Source organism: Pipistrellus hanaki, assembly GCF_964339955.1.
Source record: "Pipistrellus hanaki genome assembly, chromosome: 7".
NCBI classification, from domain to species: Eukaryota; Metazoa; Chordata; class Mammalia; order Chiroptera; family Vespertilionidae; genus Pipistrellus; species Pipistrellus hanaki.
Window position 1 is genome coordinate 75513267 of NC_140509.1, and position 17131 is coordinate 75530397.

Below are 17131 nucleotides of genomic sequence, written 5' to 3' on the forward strand. Positions count from 1 at the left end.
TGAAAATTCTGGTGAACACTTTTTAACTTGCAGATAGCATTTGTGTTGTTGGTCCTTGAACAAGAAATAACTAATGAAAGCCAATGATGATTAGAAATATAAACCTGCTTGAACCATAGAGTATAAAGTTTTTTTCAAATAAAACTTAGGGTGTGATATAGTCCTTTCAGAAAATTATTCTGTGAAATTAGGCTCATTTCTTGCCCAATAAAGCCTCTTTTATAAACCAAATTTATTTTACTAAGGAATCTCTAAAGGACTTTCGAATCTTAATATTGTCCAATTCTCATTTGTAATAAGTGTCTCCATGCCTGCAACATTTCAACTTTGCCCCAAAACCTGAAGAATATACTTATTTTTCTGATTGCAAGTACAATCTGTACAAAAATATAAGCAGAAAAGTAAGATTCAGATTCTAAAATAAAAATATTTTAAAATATTATTTAAATCTACTTAATTATAATATTTAAAGCATTTTCTTAAATTTCAAAAAGCACATTTCTGGAATGAAGCATACTATTGGATGTCCATTTACATGACATGAAAATACTCTTAATAGTAATTCAATTATAAAAATCAGTAATAATGACACACAATATATAGAACTTATACCCATGACACCCACACAGAAATAAGATATTATCTTTGGAAGCAGGAGAATGTGACAACACCTCTGTGAGGGGCTGGTGGTTTCAATTTTGGACTATGTCCAAACAAAAGGACAATGACTTTCTATATATTGTCAGCCAATTCAGTATGCATCATATTCCCTTATGAGCCAACTTTTCTTAACACAATGACAGGAAAAAAAAATTACCTTTAGACTCTAAAGACTACTTGTCACTGGAAGAATATAAATTTGAAAACGTAGGCCCTAGCTTGTGTGGCTCAGTAGGGGGTGTCCTCCTCTACACCAAAGGTTAGAGGTCTATTTCCCATCAGGGTGCCTAGAAGAGGCAACCCATGTGTGTTTCTCCCTTACATTGATGGCGCTCTCTTCAGGTTCCCTCACCACTGATCTCACTGTGACATGACAGCCTTGGCTCCCTGCTCTCCCATTTTGTGTACTCAGCAACCCAGCCACATGAATTCCACACTTTGTGGTTTGCTTTTATAGTTTCTAATATTGGAGATGCCTTTTCAATTCTTCTTTGATGGAAAATTTTATATCCAGTTTCAGAATACAACACAAGTGCCAGTGCTTCTGTGAGGTCTTTTCTCACCCCAACAGGGAGCATTTGTCGATCCTTCTGCTGTTGCCCCAGAGCCCTGGGCTTCTGTCTCGATCTCTGTTCTTAATCTGTCGATGCAGATGCATTTCATCAAAGACTGAACTTCATGCAACCATCTTGGTCTTCCAGCTCCAAGCACAAATGAGACACTGAATATTTATTGAATAGATTGAGTTTGTCTTTTTAAAAGATGGGAAGAACACTCTTTAGGGTGTTTTCTTTGTTTTGTTTTAGAATAATTAACAGTACCTTTTATAAATATAGCTCATATTTATCATACATATAGTGTGTGTATATATATATATATATATATATGTATGTGTGTATATATATATATATATATATATATATATATATATATATATATTAAACAAGAGGTAACAGCAGCTTCTAGAAACTGGTTTCCTGTGTGGTAGGCACCTGAAATACTGTATAAAAGAGTCTTGGTCTCCCTGCTGGTAGCTGGGTTCTGTTTTGTGTGACTGGGAATGGTGCTGGCAGGACAGCTCAGTGGCTGGGAGGGGTTTGGACTCCTGAGTGTCTCTGTACTTTCCATCCCCTGCTTGTGCTCCTATCTGATCAGGCTGGAGACAACAACAAAAAGATACATAGTTTTTCTTTTAAAAAAAAAATCCAATACCAATATGTACATTTCTATAGAATTTCCCTTCTCTCTTATCTTTTCTCTGCAAGGTATTGTTACTATGTTTTCTGAATTGATTTTTGCTGCAATAGATCCTCTTGTTTCAGTCACAGCAAGAGACAAAACCCCAGAGAGAAAGTCCCTCTGCAAAGAAGTAGGAAACAAAAGTGTAGGGGGAGAGGAAACCTGATACTGTTTTTAAAAAGGACTAAAGATGAACATTGAAAAATGAGGAGATGATGTCCACCCTTTTCATAAGGCAAAGCCCTCCGGTATTTCCGCCTCTAGTTTTTGTTTTAAATTCCTGTTTCTCTTCTGAATACTTCTCTCCATCCTCCTGCTCTTTGTGTTTTATTGTGTTTTTTTGTTTGTTTGTTTGTTTGTTTAACTTTGTGTCACCACGGCACTTTGCCCTAATGTCCCTTACATACAAGCATATTCCTTCAGCGGAGCCAAGAGGTGGTAGATGACCTGTCTGCTCCACCACCGGCCCAGAGTCTCTGCCTCCCCAAGTGGCTCATTTTGGAGACATTGGTATAGTGGACAGGGAAGCCGGACACCCTTTCTGTTTCAGTGCAATGTCAGATGTTTTCTTTCTTATTCATGAAGATGGGGAAATGGTGGTCTTTGCCCTGCTTTGTGGAGTTCGACCTCGTGGTAATGGTGCTCACTTTGCTGATTATGGCTACTCTGCCATGCCACAGACACTCCTGAGGCTCCAGCTTATCGTTCACAGTGGATACCCACGGCCTGTTCCTACTGAGGAGGTTCGCCCGGAAATAGCGGGCCCTGTGTGCAGCTGATGCTTTCTTGGCATCAGTAATTACTCTGTTTTGAAAGAGTATTAGCTTTTGTTTTACTCCAGTCAAAATCTTTCTGAGAGTCTCAGATTTCAAATTTCTTTTACATCTACTTTTCCATCAGAAAGTTGAAGGTACTGTTAGAGAGACTGCTAAAAATGTTCTCAGAAACCTAAAATATTAGCAACTCAAACAATGTATAAAAAATTATACATCCTGACCAAGTGGGGTTAATTTTAATTATGCAAGGTTGACTCAACATTTGAAAAAAAATTGAATGTAATCTATCACATCAACAACCTAAGGAAGAAACACAGAAAAACTATGAAAGCTATGTCAGTAGATATAGAATATTATTTGACAAAATCCAATATCCATTCATGATAAAATATTTTAGCAAACTAGGAATGAAAGGACCTTTCTCAACTTGACAAAGAACATCTAAAGTAAAATCTACAATGAGCATCATACTTAATCAAGAGAAACTGGAAGCTTCTCTACTAAGATAAAGAACAAGGCAAGAGTATCTCCTCTAATCCCATTTAATCATCATTGTACTAGAAGAACAGGTTAACACAAGAAAATAAAAGTTATATCAATTGTGAAGGAAGAAATAAAACTGTTCACAAATGATGTGATTCTCTATCTAAAAAAATCTTAAGGAATCAAGAAACGCCTAGAACTAATCGATGTTTATAGCAAGGTTGTAAGATACAAGGTTAATATGCAAAAGCGAATTGTTTTGTAGTATACCAGCAATGAAAAATTGGAATGAACAAAATTAAAATTATAATACAATTTACATTAACCAAGAGAAGGAAATATTTATATATAAACCTAACAAAATATCTATACAATCTACATGAAGAAAACTATAAAACTCTGGTGAAAAAATAAAAAAATTGAATAATTGAGAAATATTCCATGTTCTTGGGTAGGTAGACTCAACTTGTTTTTTATTTTATTTTATTTTATTTCATTTTATTTTATTGTTTAAAGTATTACATATAGTAGTGCATATATCTCCTTTTTCAATTGTTAAGATGTCATTTCTTCCCAAAGTGTAGATTCAATGCAATCACAATAAAAATTCCAAATATTATTGGAAAACTGATATTGTGAATATCAACAAACATATCAACAAACTGAGTTTAAGTTTTTATGGAAAAAAAAATAAGACTCAAAACAGCCAAGACAATATTAAAGGAGAAAAATGAAGTCAGAGAACTGATACTGCTGGACTTCAAGACTACAAAGCTATGGCAATCAACACAATCAAAACAGTGTATATTGGTAAAAGAATCTCTTATATAAAAGGCCCATGGCCATCACGCCGTAACGCCATCATGACCAAATAAGCAGCTGCTCTCACAGTGGGCACAAGCTACTAGAGGCTGTGGGCAGGGCGGCAATTGTGGGTGCTGGGCCTCTAGTAGACAAATAAATAGATCGATGGGACAGAACAAATAGCTCATAAATAGACCCATAAAATATAGTCAATTTATCTTTGACAGAAGAGCAAAAGCAATTGAATGGAGAAAGAATAGTCTTATCAACAAATGGTACTAAATCAAGTTGATATCAACAAGCAAAAATAATAATAATAATAATAATAATAATAAAAGAATCTAGACTCAGACCATGCATTCTTCTCAAAAAATTAACTCAAAGTGGGTCATAGACATAATTTAATCCTAAAGCTCTTAAACTTCCAGAAGATAACATAACAGAAAATCTAGGTGGTCTTGGGTTTGGCAATGACTTTTTGGATACAACACCAAAGGCACAATTTCACATGATTGCCGTCAAATGTTGGCTTGAGCTATAGTCATCAAAGCAACCAACTTCTGGATGTCCAGGTTGGCTCACTTAGATGGCTGGCAGTTGATGCTAGCTCTTAGCTGGAAGTTCAGCTTACGGTAGGCTGTTGACTGGTCTGCCTATCTGTATCCTCTGCTGCATGGTGGTGTCAGTTAGAGTACTTATACACCACCAGCTTCCCAGGAACTAGGTTCCCAGAGGAGCAGGTGGGAGCTGCATGGTCTTCCCTGCCTTTTTAGCCTTGGAAGTCACACAGCATCACTTCCCCTGCAGTCTGTTGCCTACAAGTGACTCACAAAGCCAAATGGACAGACTGCCCAGCCCAGGCCTCCTTATTCTCTCTTCTGTCCTTCTAAAATGTGTCATCCTTTCCACTCCATCTCTGTTGGTCTAATTCCTTTCTATATTTCAAGGTCTGCCTCAGTACCACCAGCCAAAGCCTTTCTGATCCCAATCAGTCAGCTATCAGAGCCAGTAGCTTTGTGGTTGACTTGAGAGAGACATCAGTCTAAATCCCAGGTCTCCTATTTAAGAGCTACACAATCTGGGAAAGTTATTAATTCCTTCATGTGAAAATCAAGAATAATCTCGGGATCTGCCTACTTTACAGGGTTATTGTATATATTGAATGACAAAACAATAGAAAACATTTTCTATAACACATAGGAAATAGACAATATTAGTTAATATTGTTATCTATAATACCTTCTTTCCCCAAAGCCCATAGCATTTTATTTATACCTCTTTTGTGTCTATCATAATTTGCCCCTTGTGATAATAATTCATGGACTTATTTTCTATGAGCAACCTATTCCAGTATATATCTTTATTTTGAATATCATCTCAGAGCCCCTTTGATTTTTTAGGCCTCAATAAGCAAAACACATCAAGAAACTTACCATTTTATCTCTACTATTCCTTGTAACATTTTCTTTTCATGATTCTTCTTGCAGAAATTAGAAAAGAAAAATCTGAGAAGACTTCTTCAGTTCTGAAAGATAAAGGTAATAGATTCAATGTAACATAACACTAGAAATTTATTAGCAAAAATATTTGAAAGGGCCCATAATACATTAGTCATCATCTTTGCAGATGTGGGAGACAAAATTACATAGGTCACCCCTATATATTTAAAATTTTTGTATTTATTTAGCTATCCCTCAAATACTCTCCTATAGTTCACCATGACCTAAAAAGTGCTCTGAATTACAATTTCAAAAATTAAGGAAAAAGGAGAGAGACGGGATTTTTCTTAAAAAATAAAAAGGTGTTTTGTTTTTTTTAAATTAGAAGGGAAGTAAAGAATTCAGAAAGGACTTAGCTTTATGTGCTCTGGTTCTCTTCTTTCTGTCCACTCATAAAATATATATGTGGTGCACAATCCTTCCACGCACTCGCTAACCACTGGATAAACAAAGTTTACAAAGCTAGAAATAGGGAGAAAAAATGGAGAATTGGAATTGTAAGTTCTGCTACTTTCAAAGTCTCTCTTTGTCATGTTCTGTCTGCTTTAGGCTTGTCAGGCTCCTTATTGCTACAAAAAGGCATGACGTTCTCATTTAAATTTTAAGATTTTCTCTTCCGAATGGACTGACATTCCTCTCTGTCCATCTAAATAGCAGGCCTCTTTCTAAGAATAATGTCCATATAAACCATCAATTTTTCTCAATGTTCACTGAAACCTCTCTCCTGAATTCATACACTTATGTAAAATCTTATTTATCTAATTAGTTAATTGAAATGCCACTTACTTAAGCATCAAGACCTATGTTAGTCATCTTATTTTTGTGTGAACTAATCAATACCATATTCAATAATTATTTTTTGTAAATCTAGTACACAGAAATCAGAACATATACTCCCTAGATACTGGGATTATAAGAAAAACATAGTCTGTGTCCTTTTGATATTTATAGTATTGACATAATTCATTAAAATTTTAAGAATCATAGAGTAAATATGCAATGTTCTTTAAAAGAGTGTAATAAAGATTCTAATTAAGTCTGGGGACTCGGAAAAGGCTTTCCTGGAGGAGTTATATTAAAGTCAAGTGAGGAGGATGAGGAGTTAGCCAGGCAAAAAGGAAAAAAAAGGGAATTGTTTGGGAGAAGTACGGAAGCCGGGCCTCTGCTCTTTGCCAGGCACGGTAAAATCTACTTTACACATTTTGTTTCAGCAAGTTGTGCTGGATATCTCAAATGTTTTAAATGTGGAAGCTGAGCCATAGATCAAGTAAGTTACTCAGGTACACTGTGAAGTGAGAGCAAAGGCAAGAATGAAAGTCAAGTGTATTGGATTTTAAAGACCATCTTTTAATTTTTACACAAATACTGCTTGCTCCTTAAAAGGAGCAAGTGTTCTTATACTTTTATTCTTCAAAGAACCTTTGCTTTGAATGTAGAGCTCACTACATAACTTTGAAAATCTATTTGATATAGACACATTTGATATAGTCACATTGACTATGCAGTATAAAAAAATAGCCTTAGAACTTTTGCTATTGGGGTGACCCCTCTTAATCACCACAGAGGAGTTTATTTTTCTTCAGTGGTTATTTGCACTTTGTAAGGGACTCTTCCTCCTTCTCTCTCGTTTTTTCTGACAATTAACAAGAACATTGTCCTTGATTGTGTGTGAGAACTAAAGGTGTCATTGAAACATACTACCAGAAAAAAAAAAAGAAATATATATATATTTATTCAAATATAAACCTCCCCTCTTTCCACTATAGTATAATTGCTATTCAATATAAAAGCATCTAAAAAAAAGTTGGGGCATAAATTTAAAAACTAACTTTCAGGCAACTATAATTATCAAAAATCTAAATTGCTACTTAAAGATTCCACTTGTGCCAAAGCCTAAACTAGTTGGAAATGGCAGTTGTTAAACTCTATCCTGGTAAACATTATTTGAGGAATTTAAATCCAAACTGACAACTTTACTAAGTAGGCTTCTGTAATTTCTATAATTGTTGTGATGTTATTAATGAACATAGGTAATATAGGTAATTTCTTAGTGAACACTATTTTCCCTCTCAGTATTAAATCCTCTACTATTTACAAATTCTTTCCACAACCACCAGAAATCATGTATATAAAGTTTTACTGCATATGATTATTGATTTAGAGCTATTTAAAATATACCTGTTTTATTCAAACTGCATTAATACCCTCAGATATTTAAGGTGGATGTTATTTTAGAATAAATTTATTTCCTGTTTCTTATATTTTCTGAATATTATTTATTATTACAATTTTTTTATTGTAGGATTACCTGTCAGATTTTAGGAACTTTAAAAACCTCTGCAGTGTTCTTGTTTCTGAAGCAGTCTTTGAAGTCTGCTGCTGAGCTGTAGCAGAATAAGAATGCAGCAATTCCGTTCACTAAAAAGCCACTTACTGCATTGGAGTCATCATATATTGGGAGTTATTTATATTCTGCAGCTAAGTGGTTGCCTAATTTTGCCAGTCTCTCAGAGATTCCACATTGTGCAACATTAGAACCCGCATTGAAGCAATGTTCCAATGCTAAAACCAGGATTATTACACAAAAATCATTTGGGACCAAAGATGTGATAACCATGAGAAAATTAGTCATTTAAAGAAACATCATTAGGTTTGTGTCTTTATTAAAAGTGATGCAGAGAAGGTCTAGGGATGATTGTTTGAGAGAGAGGAAAAAAAAAAAAAACAAGAGAAAGATGTCTTGTTGGCTTTTGCTGCTGGTTCAGCTACTGACTTTACTGGATGGGGGACTCAGATAAGCTCTTGCAACACATTTACAAGGACAGAGTCCTGTTTAGGTGGCTGTGACCATTCAGAAACCAGACAATCCTGCTAGTCACCCCTGATATTGGTTATGTTCCTTCTGGAATCTACCCCTATATTATATCACCACTTGCTTCTTGCAGCTGGTCTGATTTATCAGAGGATCCTAGAATCATCGATGGTCCCAGGAACTGCAACACAAACCCAGAAAAGGCATCAAAGAGATGAATCAAATTCCTCCTTTATTAATAATACAATAGTAGCAACACTTAGGTTCCTTTGGCATTGGATTACTATGATAGACCCTGGAACTATTGTCTAGTCTTGTGACACAGGCCTGTGTATGTTTGGATCTAATACCAGTGGATGCTCAGCAATGCTTATCTTTGTAACATTCTGATGTTCAAGGCCATGCACCTGATGATCCCCCAACTTTTATTTGTCAGCAATGTTCCTTTCCCTGGCCATTCCCACTAATCAATCAAAAAGGATAGGCAAAGCTGTCTGAGGACTTTGACACTGATCCCCAACAATCTGTACTTCACCCTAGTTCATTACCCCCTGACTCTCGGGGGAGGGGGGGCAGTATATGGAATTGAAAAACCTGAAACCATCTTTTTATTCCTTTGTGAACATTTCTCCGTCACAACCTCCTTGCCCAGATTATTTGAGAGTTGCACTTTATACCACAGCACATTTAAATATGTTCCAGTGTGTCTCAGTGGATTGAGTGTCACCTCATGAACTCAAAAGGTCACAGGTTTGACTTCCCATCAGGGCACATAACTATGTTTGAGACTGGATCCCTTGTTGGGGGCATGCAGGAGGCAGCCAATCCATGTGTCTCTCTCATCAATGTTTCTACCGTGTTTCCCCGAAAATAAGACATCCTCCGAAAATAAGACCTAGCGCATGGAAAGATAAGACATCCCCTGAAAATAAGACCTAGCGCAACTTTAGGAGAAAAAATTAATATAAGACACTGTCTTATTTTCGGGGAAACAGGGTATCTCCCTTCCCCCCACCTGCTCGGCTAATTAGAGACTGCTCAGATCTGCCTGTGGACATGCTAAATCAGGTCAAAATGCCTTGAAGTCAAAAAGGAGACAGAGAGTCAATGCAGGAGATGGCCCAGCCTGGAAGCAGATGCCATCTTGCTACTAGCAAACATGGAAATAAAAGTCACTTCTATTTTCTGAGAATTTTTGCCAAGTTTAAGGCGATGGGTTTATGACCTTCAAATACCCTGTAAAAGTACAGCTGTTATTTTACCTCTTCTTTCTTTCTCCAGAAAATCAAATCTTCATAAGTCTTGCATTTCATAATGATGTTCATCTCACAATAACATACAAGTCTTGAATTTTATAACTGTGTTCATCTCACAACACAACACTCATTCATTTATATAAACACTAGAGGCCCGGTGCATGGTTTTGTGCACTGGTGGGGTCCCTTGTCCTTGCCTATGCTCTCTCACAATCTAGGACCCCCCAGGGAATGTTGGACTGCCACTTTCAGCCCGATTCCCACAGGCCAGGCTGAGGGACCCCACTGGTGCACGAATCTATGCACTGGGCCTCTAGTATGCATATAAGATTTTTGGTTAATCTCTTCCTTCCCTTCCTCTCCCACTTCCCTCTGAGAGTCATCAGTCTGTTCCATGTTTCCATGCCTATGCATTGAGCGTTTGCCTGCTAGTGGTCAGTGTACATCCTAGCTACCAATCAAATGGTAGAATGCTCACCTAGGCTTTTATATATATAGATGCTTAATATTGAATCCTGAACTTTCAGAGATTGCCCTCCCCCACCCCACTGGGAATCTCATTTCACAATACATTATTAATTCTTTTGGTTTAGCTGGGAAATTTAAAAGCAGTAAATGACCCCCAGTGACTTGGACAAAAAAAGTTAATAAAGCTTCTTTTTGTGTTTAACCAATCCATAGCTCTTGATTTCATCTTTGTATGCTAGACTATAGGGAGAAACAGCCTTATTTATACTTTACACAATAAATAGCAACATAAACATTTTTTCCATCAAAGCCATTTTTAAACATTGTACAAACATGGATACTTAAAGCTGTAGCTTATCTACCAAGAAAATCTTGCTTTGAGGGACACAGCCCTTTCAATAGAACCCCTGAATTCATTCTTGACACCATCCAAGATCACCTGGATTCAATTAATTCAAAGTGACTGAGTGGCACATCCATACAGGTGCAACCACCCTATTCCAGAATTCCCACCCAAAATCGTAAGATGAGAATGGAAAAAAGGGCTGAAGGTATATATTTTTTCTTCCTTTCTTTCCCGCTGTATTAGAAACTACTTTTGTCAATAAAATGGATACTGAAAGGCCAAAAAAATAGGCTTATGTTTTTTCTATAGGTTGTTGAGGATGGATAATGTTCTTTAAGATATTGCCCACATATATGTCTGGAACCCATTGTATGATCAGAATTACTTTGTTTTTGAACATGGTAGAATAAATAAAATTATATTTTATTTACTTTAATCAAGGACCAGGTTTTTAAGATGTTGGAAGTTTATAGAATAATCTCTCATATTTTATTTTAGTCTTATTCTTGAAATTTATTTGACTTGAATCTAATGACTAAACCATCACACTTACATGATATATGCAGAGTTTTTTATTTGATTGCTTGTTTATTTTAACAAAAACACAAACAAACATAGCCTGATAAAAATACACTATTAAAGTGCTGATTATAACAGAGGAGATTTTGGATGCTGAAGCTATGTGTTTTTAAAAATTATAAATGAAATAATTTCTAATCCATCCAAATGCCTACTCTCTTAATGAACAAATAGATTATAACTCATTCAAAATTTTACACTTACTTTAAACAAAAATAATCAAGGAGTGGCTTGTTGTACTCTATACTGTTGTATCTCTGTGTCTGTATGATTAAAATAATTTTTAAAGAAAACATTATGTTATTGCCATACAGTTCACTTTAATGATAGCTCACTGAATTCATCATCTATGTGTTCTCAATTATTTTTTATCTTGGCTGAAAATAAATGCTCAATGTTTCTTTCCAGAGCCTATTAAGGGGAAAGAAGTGAAGTTGGCAGCTTCCCTAAAGGAAAAAGGTAATATTGTATAATGAAATATGAAAACATATTGACTTGCCCACTGAATATTCAGTTACTTACAACACAGTAATATATCATTTATTTTTAAAGCTCTCAAACTATAGCTTTCATATGCCTGTGTATGTTTTTGAGTGAAGAACAAAAGACTTATTTTCTATCATAAAATTCTAAACTATACTATGAAATAACAAAGGGAAGAGCAACTATGTCAGAAATATTGAAAAGCTTTTAAAAATGCATATGCTCTTCTGATTTTATGTCTCTGGTGGGATATCAACCTTTTATAATCCCAAGGTGACTCTTATTAGAAATAGCCATGGAAACCAAGGGTTTAATATAAAAAGTAATATTTAAAATTTCTCAGTGATATTTTGCCATTCTTTAAATTCAAATAGAGTAAAATCATACATCTTACGGCTCGAAAAAACTTAGAGATAAACTGTATTCCAATATTCTCATCTTATAAATACATAAAATGAATAGTAAAGAAGCTTTTAAAGTTATTGTAATTTCCAGCAGAGGCAACATTAGAATTCTGATCTTCTAAATCAAGCACTGCTCTCTTGAATCTTATTGCATCCCTTGTCTCCCCATTATACTAGTCTCTGAGTAATGTGGATCTGATATGCCATCCATCAAGTTATGTCCCCTAAAACTTAAGTAAATATGCTAAGTTCAATGTCATACAATTGGTTTCAGATTAATCCCAGTGCCTTCTATGGGCATAGTATCATCCTCAGAACTGCCTAATCTTCCTGGTTGTCAGAGTGAACATGTTTGTGAACCGATGAAACCATAAAATGCTCCATATTGAATGTCAAAAATAGAACCTGTTTCCACATTTACTCTAAAAAGAAGTCTGTGTGAGTTTCTGTTGCTTCACAAGCCTGGCTGGGAGCTTCCTGTACCAGAAATGAAATTGGCCCTCTGTAACTGGAGCGCCCGGGAGACTGAAGAAAGGCAGACCGCTCCTGATCAGTAGGTGGCAGGTTTAGTAAATAAGAGAACTCACTTAAAAGGCTTGTCTTGGCTGACCACAGAACGAGTAGATTTCCCCACCAGCCTGCCAGAATATTAAAAGTCTATACAGAGGCCAGAACTAGGCTCAGTCATGTATACAAGAAGCCTTAACAGGGTTCAGTCACATGTACAGCAGACCTTCGTAAGCTTTAATCATAAACCCAGTTCAGAATGTCTCATCAGTACATTGTTATTCTAAGACTGTGTCCTTGGACAGCTCCTAGCTGGGGGAAGGCAAGTCAGGAGCACATTCCTAAGCACAGGAGAGAGAATGAGGAGTTTCCGGTTGTCCTGGGGGAGCTCCAGGGTCAAACCAGTGGTAACATCTTGATGACTTTTCCCTACACTAACGCACAGGGACTTAGTGATAAAAATTGCAACTTATTGGCATTGTTTTATTAGACTTCTGGTAAACCTGCATAAACATGTTGGAGTTTCAAGAGATATGAGGGAAATGAGAAAGCTGACAGGGAACCAACCAGAGAAATGAAGGATGTATGGAGAGTCCCCATTAGTTCAGGTAGCAATGTGTGAAAGCCATACCCTGAAGTCCTATTTTCCTAACTTTGCAGTTAATTTTGAGTTACACAAAAGTGCCACTTAATGATGTACAACATGAAATTTTTTTCTCAGCCCACATATGTGCTTGAATTTTTAAAAAGCAACTTGCACTCCAAACATACTAAGACATTTTTATTTTTTATTTTTGTTGATAGTATTACAGATGTCTCCCATTTACATCTATATTTTATTTTCAGTTACTTACAACACAGTAATATGTCATTTATTTTTAATGCACTCAAACATTAATTTTTTGTCATATTTAAAACTTTACTTTTACATATACCAATGATAGTCAGTTTTTTGATGCTATGGGCAATTTTATGTTATCCTGTTATGTGAATTAGGATGTTTTGCCTTACAAAGGGATTATTACATGTTGTGTTAAATGTCCAATAGGTAGAGAAATGTTGCTATAGTATTCAAAGAATTAATTAATGGTGAAGACGATACATGAATTTATTTTGAAGAAACTCTAAATTACTTTAATAGGATCTAATTGTTGATTGGAATGGATGTTTACACAGCAATCTAAATTGAAATCATTTGATACCATTAACTAATTTAATCAAACTATGAGGTTATTATCCCTTTGCCATTCTAAGACAGAAGTATAAAATATAAGGAACAGCCCATTCTCCCAGATCTTACCCCCATGTCTTCATCCCCCCATTGCCTGTGTCCATGGGTTATGCATATCCTATATAATAAAAACCTAATATGCTAAAAAAATTATATAAATATAAGTATAAATATAAATATAAATATAAATATAAATACACACACATATATATATGGAAACGATATGAATATGATAAACATCCACATTTTTCATTAGGAAGTTTAGTTTAAAAAATTCCCCAGCAGAAATGCACCCAGGCATATGTCCTGATTGGGAATCCAACTGTGGCTTCCTGGTTCATAGGTCGATGTTCAACCACTGAGCTACACCAGTTGGGCAAAGATAAATAAAATTAAATTAAAAAAGAAAGTAGTGATACTTGCCAAGTGCTATGAGAGGGGTAAATGGAGAGCTGTTCAATTAATAGAAAGTTTCTATTATTTAAGATAAAGTTCTAGAATTTGTTGTACATTATTGTGCTTAAAGATACAAATAATGTACATCTAAACATTTTTATGAGAGTGGATCTCATGTATTTTTTCACCACATTAAAAAATGATCTGGTTAATTAAACAGTCTTTTAAATAAAAATAAAAATAAACCTTAAATTTTTACATTTTTGTATGAAATTGTGAGTTCAAATATCTATAGTGCATTGAATAAAAGTAGACAAATATTCAAATTTATGTTTTTAAATCTGGTTATACACTAAAGTCTCATATTGAGTTAAAATAAGAAATTTTAGTCAGGTCCCAGGACCAAAAAATCTCAGTCAGTAATTATGTGGTAGGGAAAGAAATGGCTTTTCAAAGTCTCATTCTGCAGGGAAAATAGAACTATGTATTCATGCTTTGATGCCTCATCTTTTCTCTGAATCCTTAGAATGAAAGATAAAATATAGATGGATATGTTAAAATGACATAGGTAGTGCAAACAAAGGGAACATATACAGTATATGTGTGTATATATGAAAAACAGAAAAGAAAGACAAAGCAATTAGCCAGAATGAAGCTGCATGGATGCTGGGCTGTAAGTGTTTAAGCAGCGAGCTTGTGAGTTTAGTTAAAACAATACTGCACATTCCAATAAGCAGAGATTTTAAGCAAGTCTCAGTGCAATTAACCACGCACTGAAGTGGAGCTCCCATTCAAGAAAAGGCACTAAACAAGTTACTGCCAACAATTCTTGGGGCTACAGTGACCCGGGAAACTGCATACACAAGGAGAATTGGAGGAAATAGGCTCAACTGCTCATCTGGGCCCTGAGAGAAGTCCCTGCTGGGTGGGCGACTGTTCAGGAATATCCCCACTTACACTGAGGAGATAGCTTGAGTGACCAAAGTAAAAACTGGTCCAGAAATCAAGAGGGAGGATGGGGTGAGGTAAAGGAACAGCACAATCATAATTCAGTGGAAAGAGAGAACAACAAGAAAAAGCAACAACCAGGGTAATACAACCCACAGGTAAAATATAACCCCAAATTCTAAATCGTATGAGAAAAATTAATGTCTGAACTTAACCAATGTTCCTATGCTGCTATATTGAGTAATCACAAATATTCTGGTGTCCAATGATTGACATGAGAGCAATCAAGGTTTTGGTTTCTAAAGCATTTCAGTTTTAATGTTATGTAGTGTTCTGATTTTCTAAACTAATATTACAGAGATTTAGTTTGTCTTTCGCAACTGAGAATTCCTATAAGCAAATGCAGTTAATTTATATGTATTTATTTACCATTCTGAATATTTTACATTTTCCTAAAAACATTGAAAAACACATTTATCATCTTTGCTGATGACATTCGCATCCTCTAAGAAATAGTCAGATTTGCCACATTGTTTTTAAATTCTAATACTTTATCTAGAATACTTGATTTAAGAATCGACATCGTTTTTTTTAAGTTTTGTATAACTTTTCTGGAGTTTTTTTTTTTTTTTTTTTTTGTATACTCCCGGTTCCTAGTTATTTGACATGATCTAATTCTGCTTTGAGGTATTTTAAGGAGGAAATATTATGACTGTCATGTTAACAATGGAGAAATTGATGCACAAATATGAAATGATTATCCAAGTTCCTATGCTTGATTACATACTTAGTATCAGATTTAAAAGTACCAAAAATAATATTATTTTCCTTTTTTCTTTAGTACTATAATATATTAGCAAAACTTACCCTAACATCAAATGATTTTTTCATAATAATTTTATTATATTTGATAGAAATGAAGGAAAGTTACAGATAATTTGCTGATGAAAAAGATTAGCATTCAAAAGCATACAATGTTCGTATGTGCCTTTACAAATCCATAGTTACCTATTTCCTGAAAGAACTGTTTAAGTGAAAATTGTATCAGTAATAGCAGCCCTTTCCTTCTAAGCAGCAATTTACAGCCTAAAACTTTTTTTTGTGTCCTTCATGCCAAAATGCAAAGTTGACAGTATAAAAAGGGTTTGTGTGTTGGTAAGAAGAGTAGTTCAGCCTGCCAGAGTTTTCTCTACAGTTATTAGCTTTACAAAATTAATGTACCCGCGCACTGAGGATTTTTATTTCTGTTCTCAAAAAAAAAGGAAAATGATAATATATGCACAACTATATGTATTTGAAATATATGGACAGTGATAAGTACAAAGTCCCAATTTCCCTTCCTTGGTATCCTTTCCAGATAAGCTCTCATTTAAAAAAGAGAGAGTTGAGTGGGAAAATGAGCTACTGGCACCTGGATGTCCACTTTCCTTGTCATCCCAAGCTATCTTGTGGAGCTGTTCTCATATGCTTCTCTTCTTGCAAGGATTTTTTTTTTTAATGTTGTAAAAAGCATTTCTATTGTTCCTATTCACTTAAAAAATGTAAATGTATTACTTGTCATGTAAAGTCACCTATTATTTTTATATCTTTGGACCAGATATAGGGTTATCATTACTTAAACCTATGACCTTTTATTAATTTAATAGATTATTTTCACTTCAAGCTAAAAAAAAAAAAAATGAGTGTTGATGTGCAGGGCAAGGAGTAAGAATCTACTCCGTGTTAAAGAGTACCTCTCCCTCGTTAAGGACAAATACAAAGAAAGTGTGCTTACTAATAACCTTGGCAAATGATTTTTGCACAGCATCCTGAACCCATTGAATGGGTTAAAGTCAACTGGCTCATTACCTGAAATATGCCCAACCAGCTATCTACCTTCTTCAAACAACATCACAGGAGCTTGTGCTGACTGACGATTCTTTGTGCAACCTACAATATGTTCAACCTCCTCCAATTATTTCTTACTTATTTCCATGGGTGCTCTTCATGTTGGATGCTTCAGGGAAGGAGAGAGAATAATGAGGCACATGTAGCGATTCATAAAAGAAAGAGTAGATAAAGGCGAGTGACACTCTCAGATCCATGGTACCTTGTATTTAGCATATGCAAAAAAACAAAGGATCACGGAAATGAAACGATGGCAGAACGGGGCAGGGAAAGTGAATGTATGCATTTATTCTGTGCTCAAAGAGAGCATGCCCTCTGGCTCATTTGGTGTTTTTATTGTCCACTCAGCAGAC

General features: G+C 35.2%; 1 protein-coding gene across 10 annotated transcripts in view; it reads left to right on the top strand.

Moving 5' to 3' along the window:
- Positions 1–17131, top strand: part of TRDN (triadin) — a 241099-nt gene that overhangs the window by 183703 nt on the left and 40265 nt on the right. For all 10 annotated transcript variants that reach the window (XM_084889625.1, XM_084889629.1, XM_084889632.1 and 7 more), the window contains 2 exons: positions 5450–5500; positions 11331–11381. In XM_084889625.1, the coding sequence (XP_084745751.1) occupies positions 5450–5500; positions 11331–11381 (102 nt within the window). The remainder of the gene's footprint in view (positions 1–5449; positions 5501–11330; positions 11382–17131) is intronic.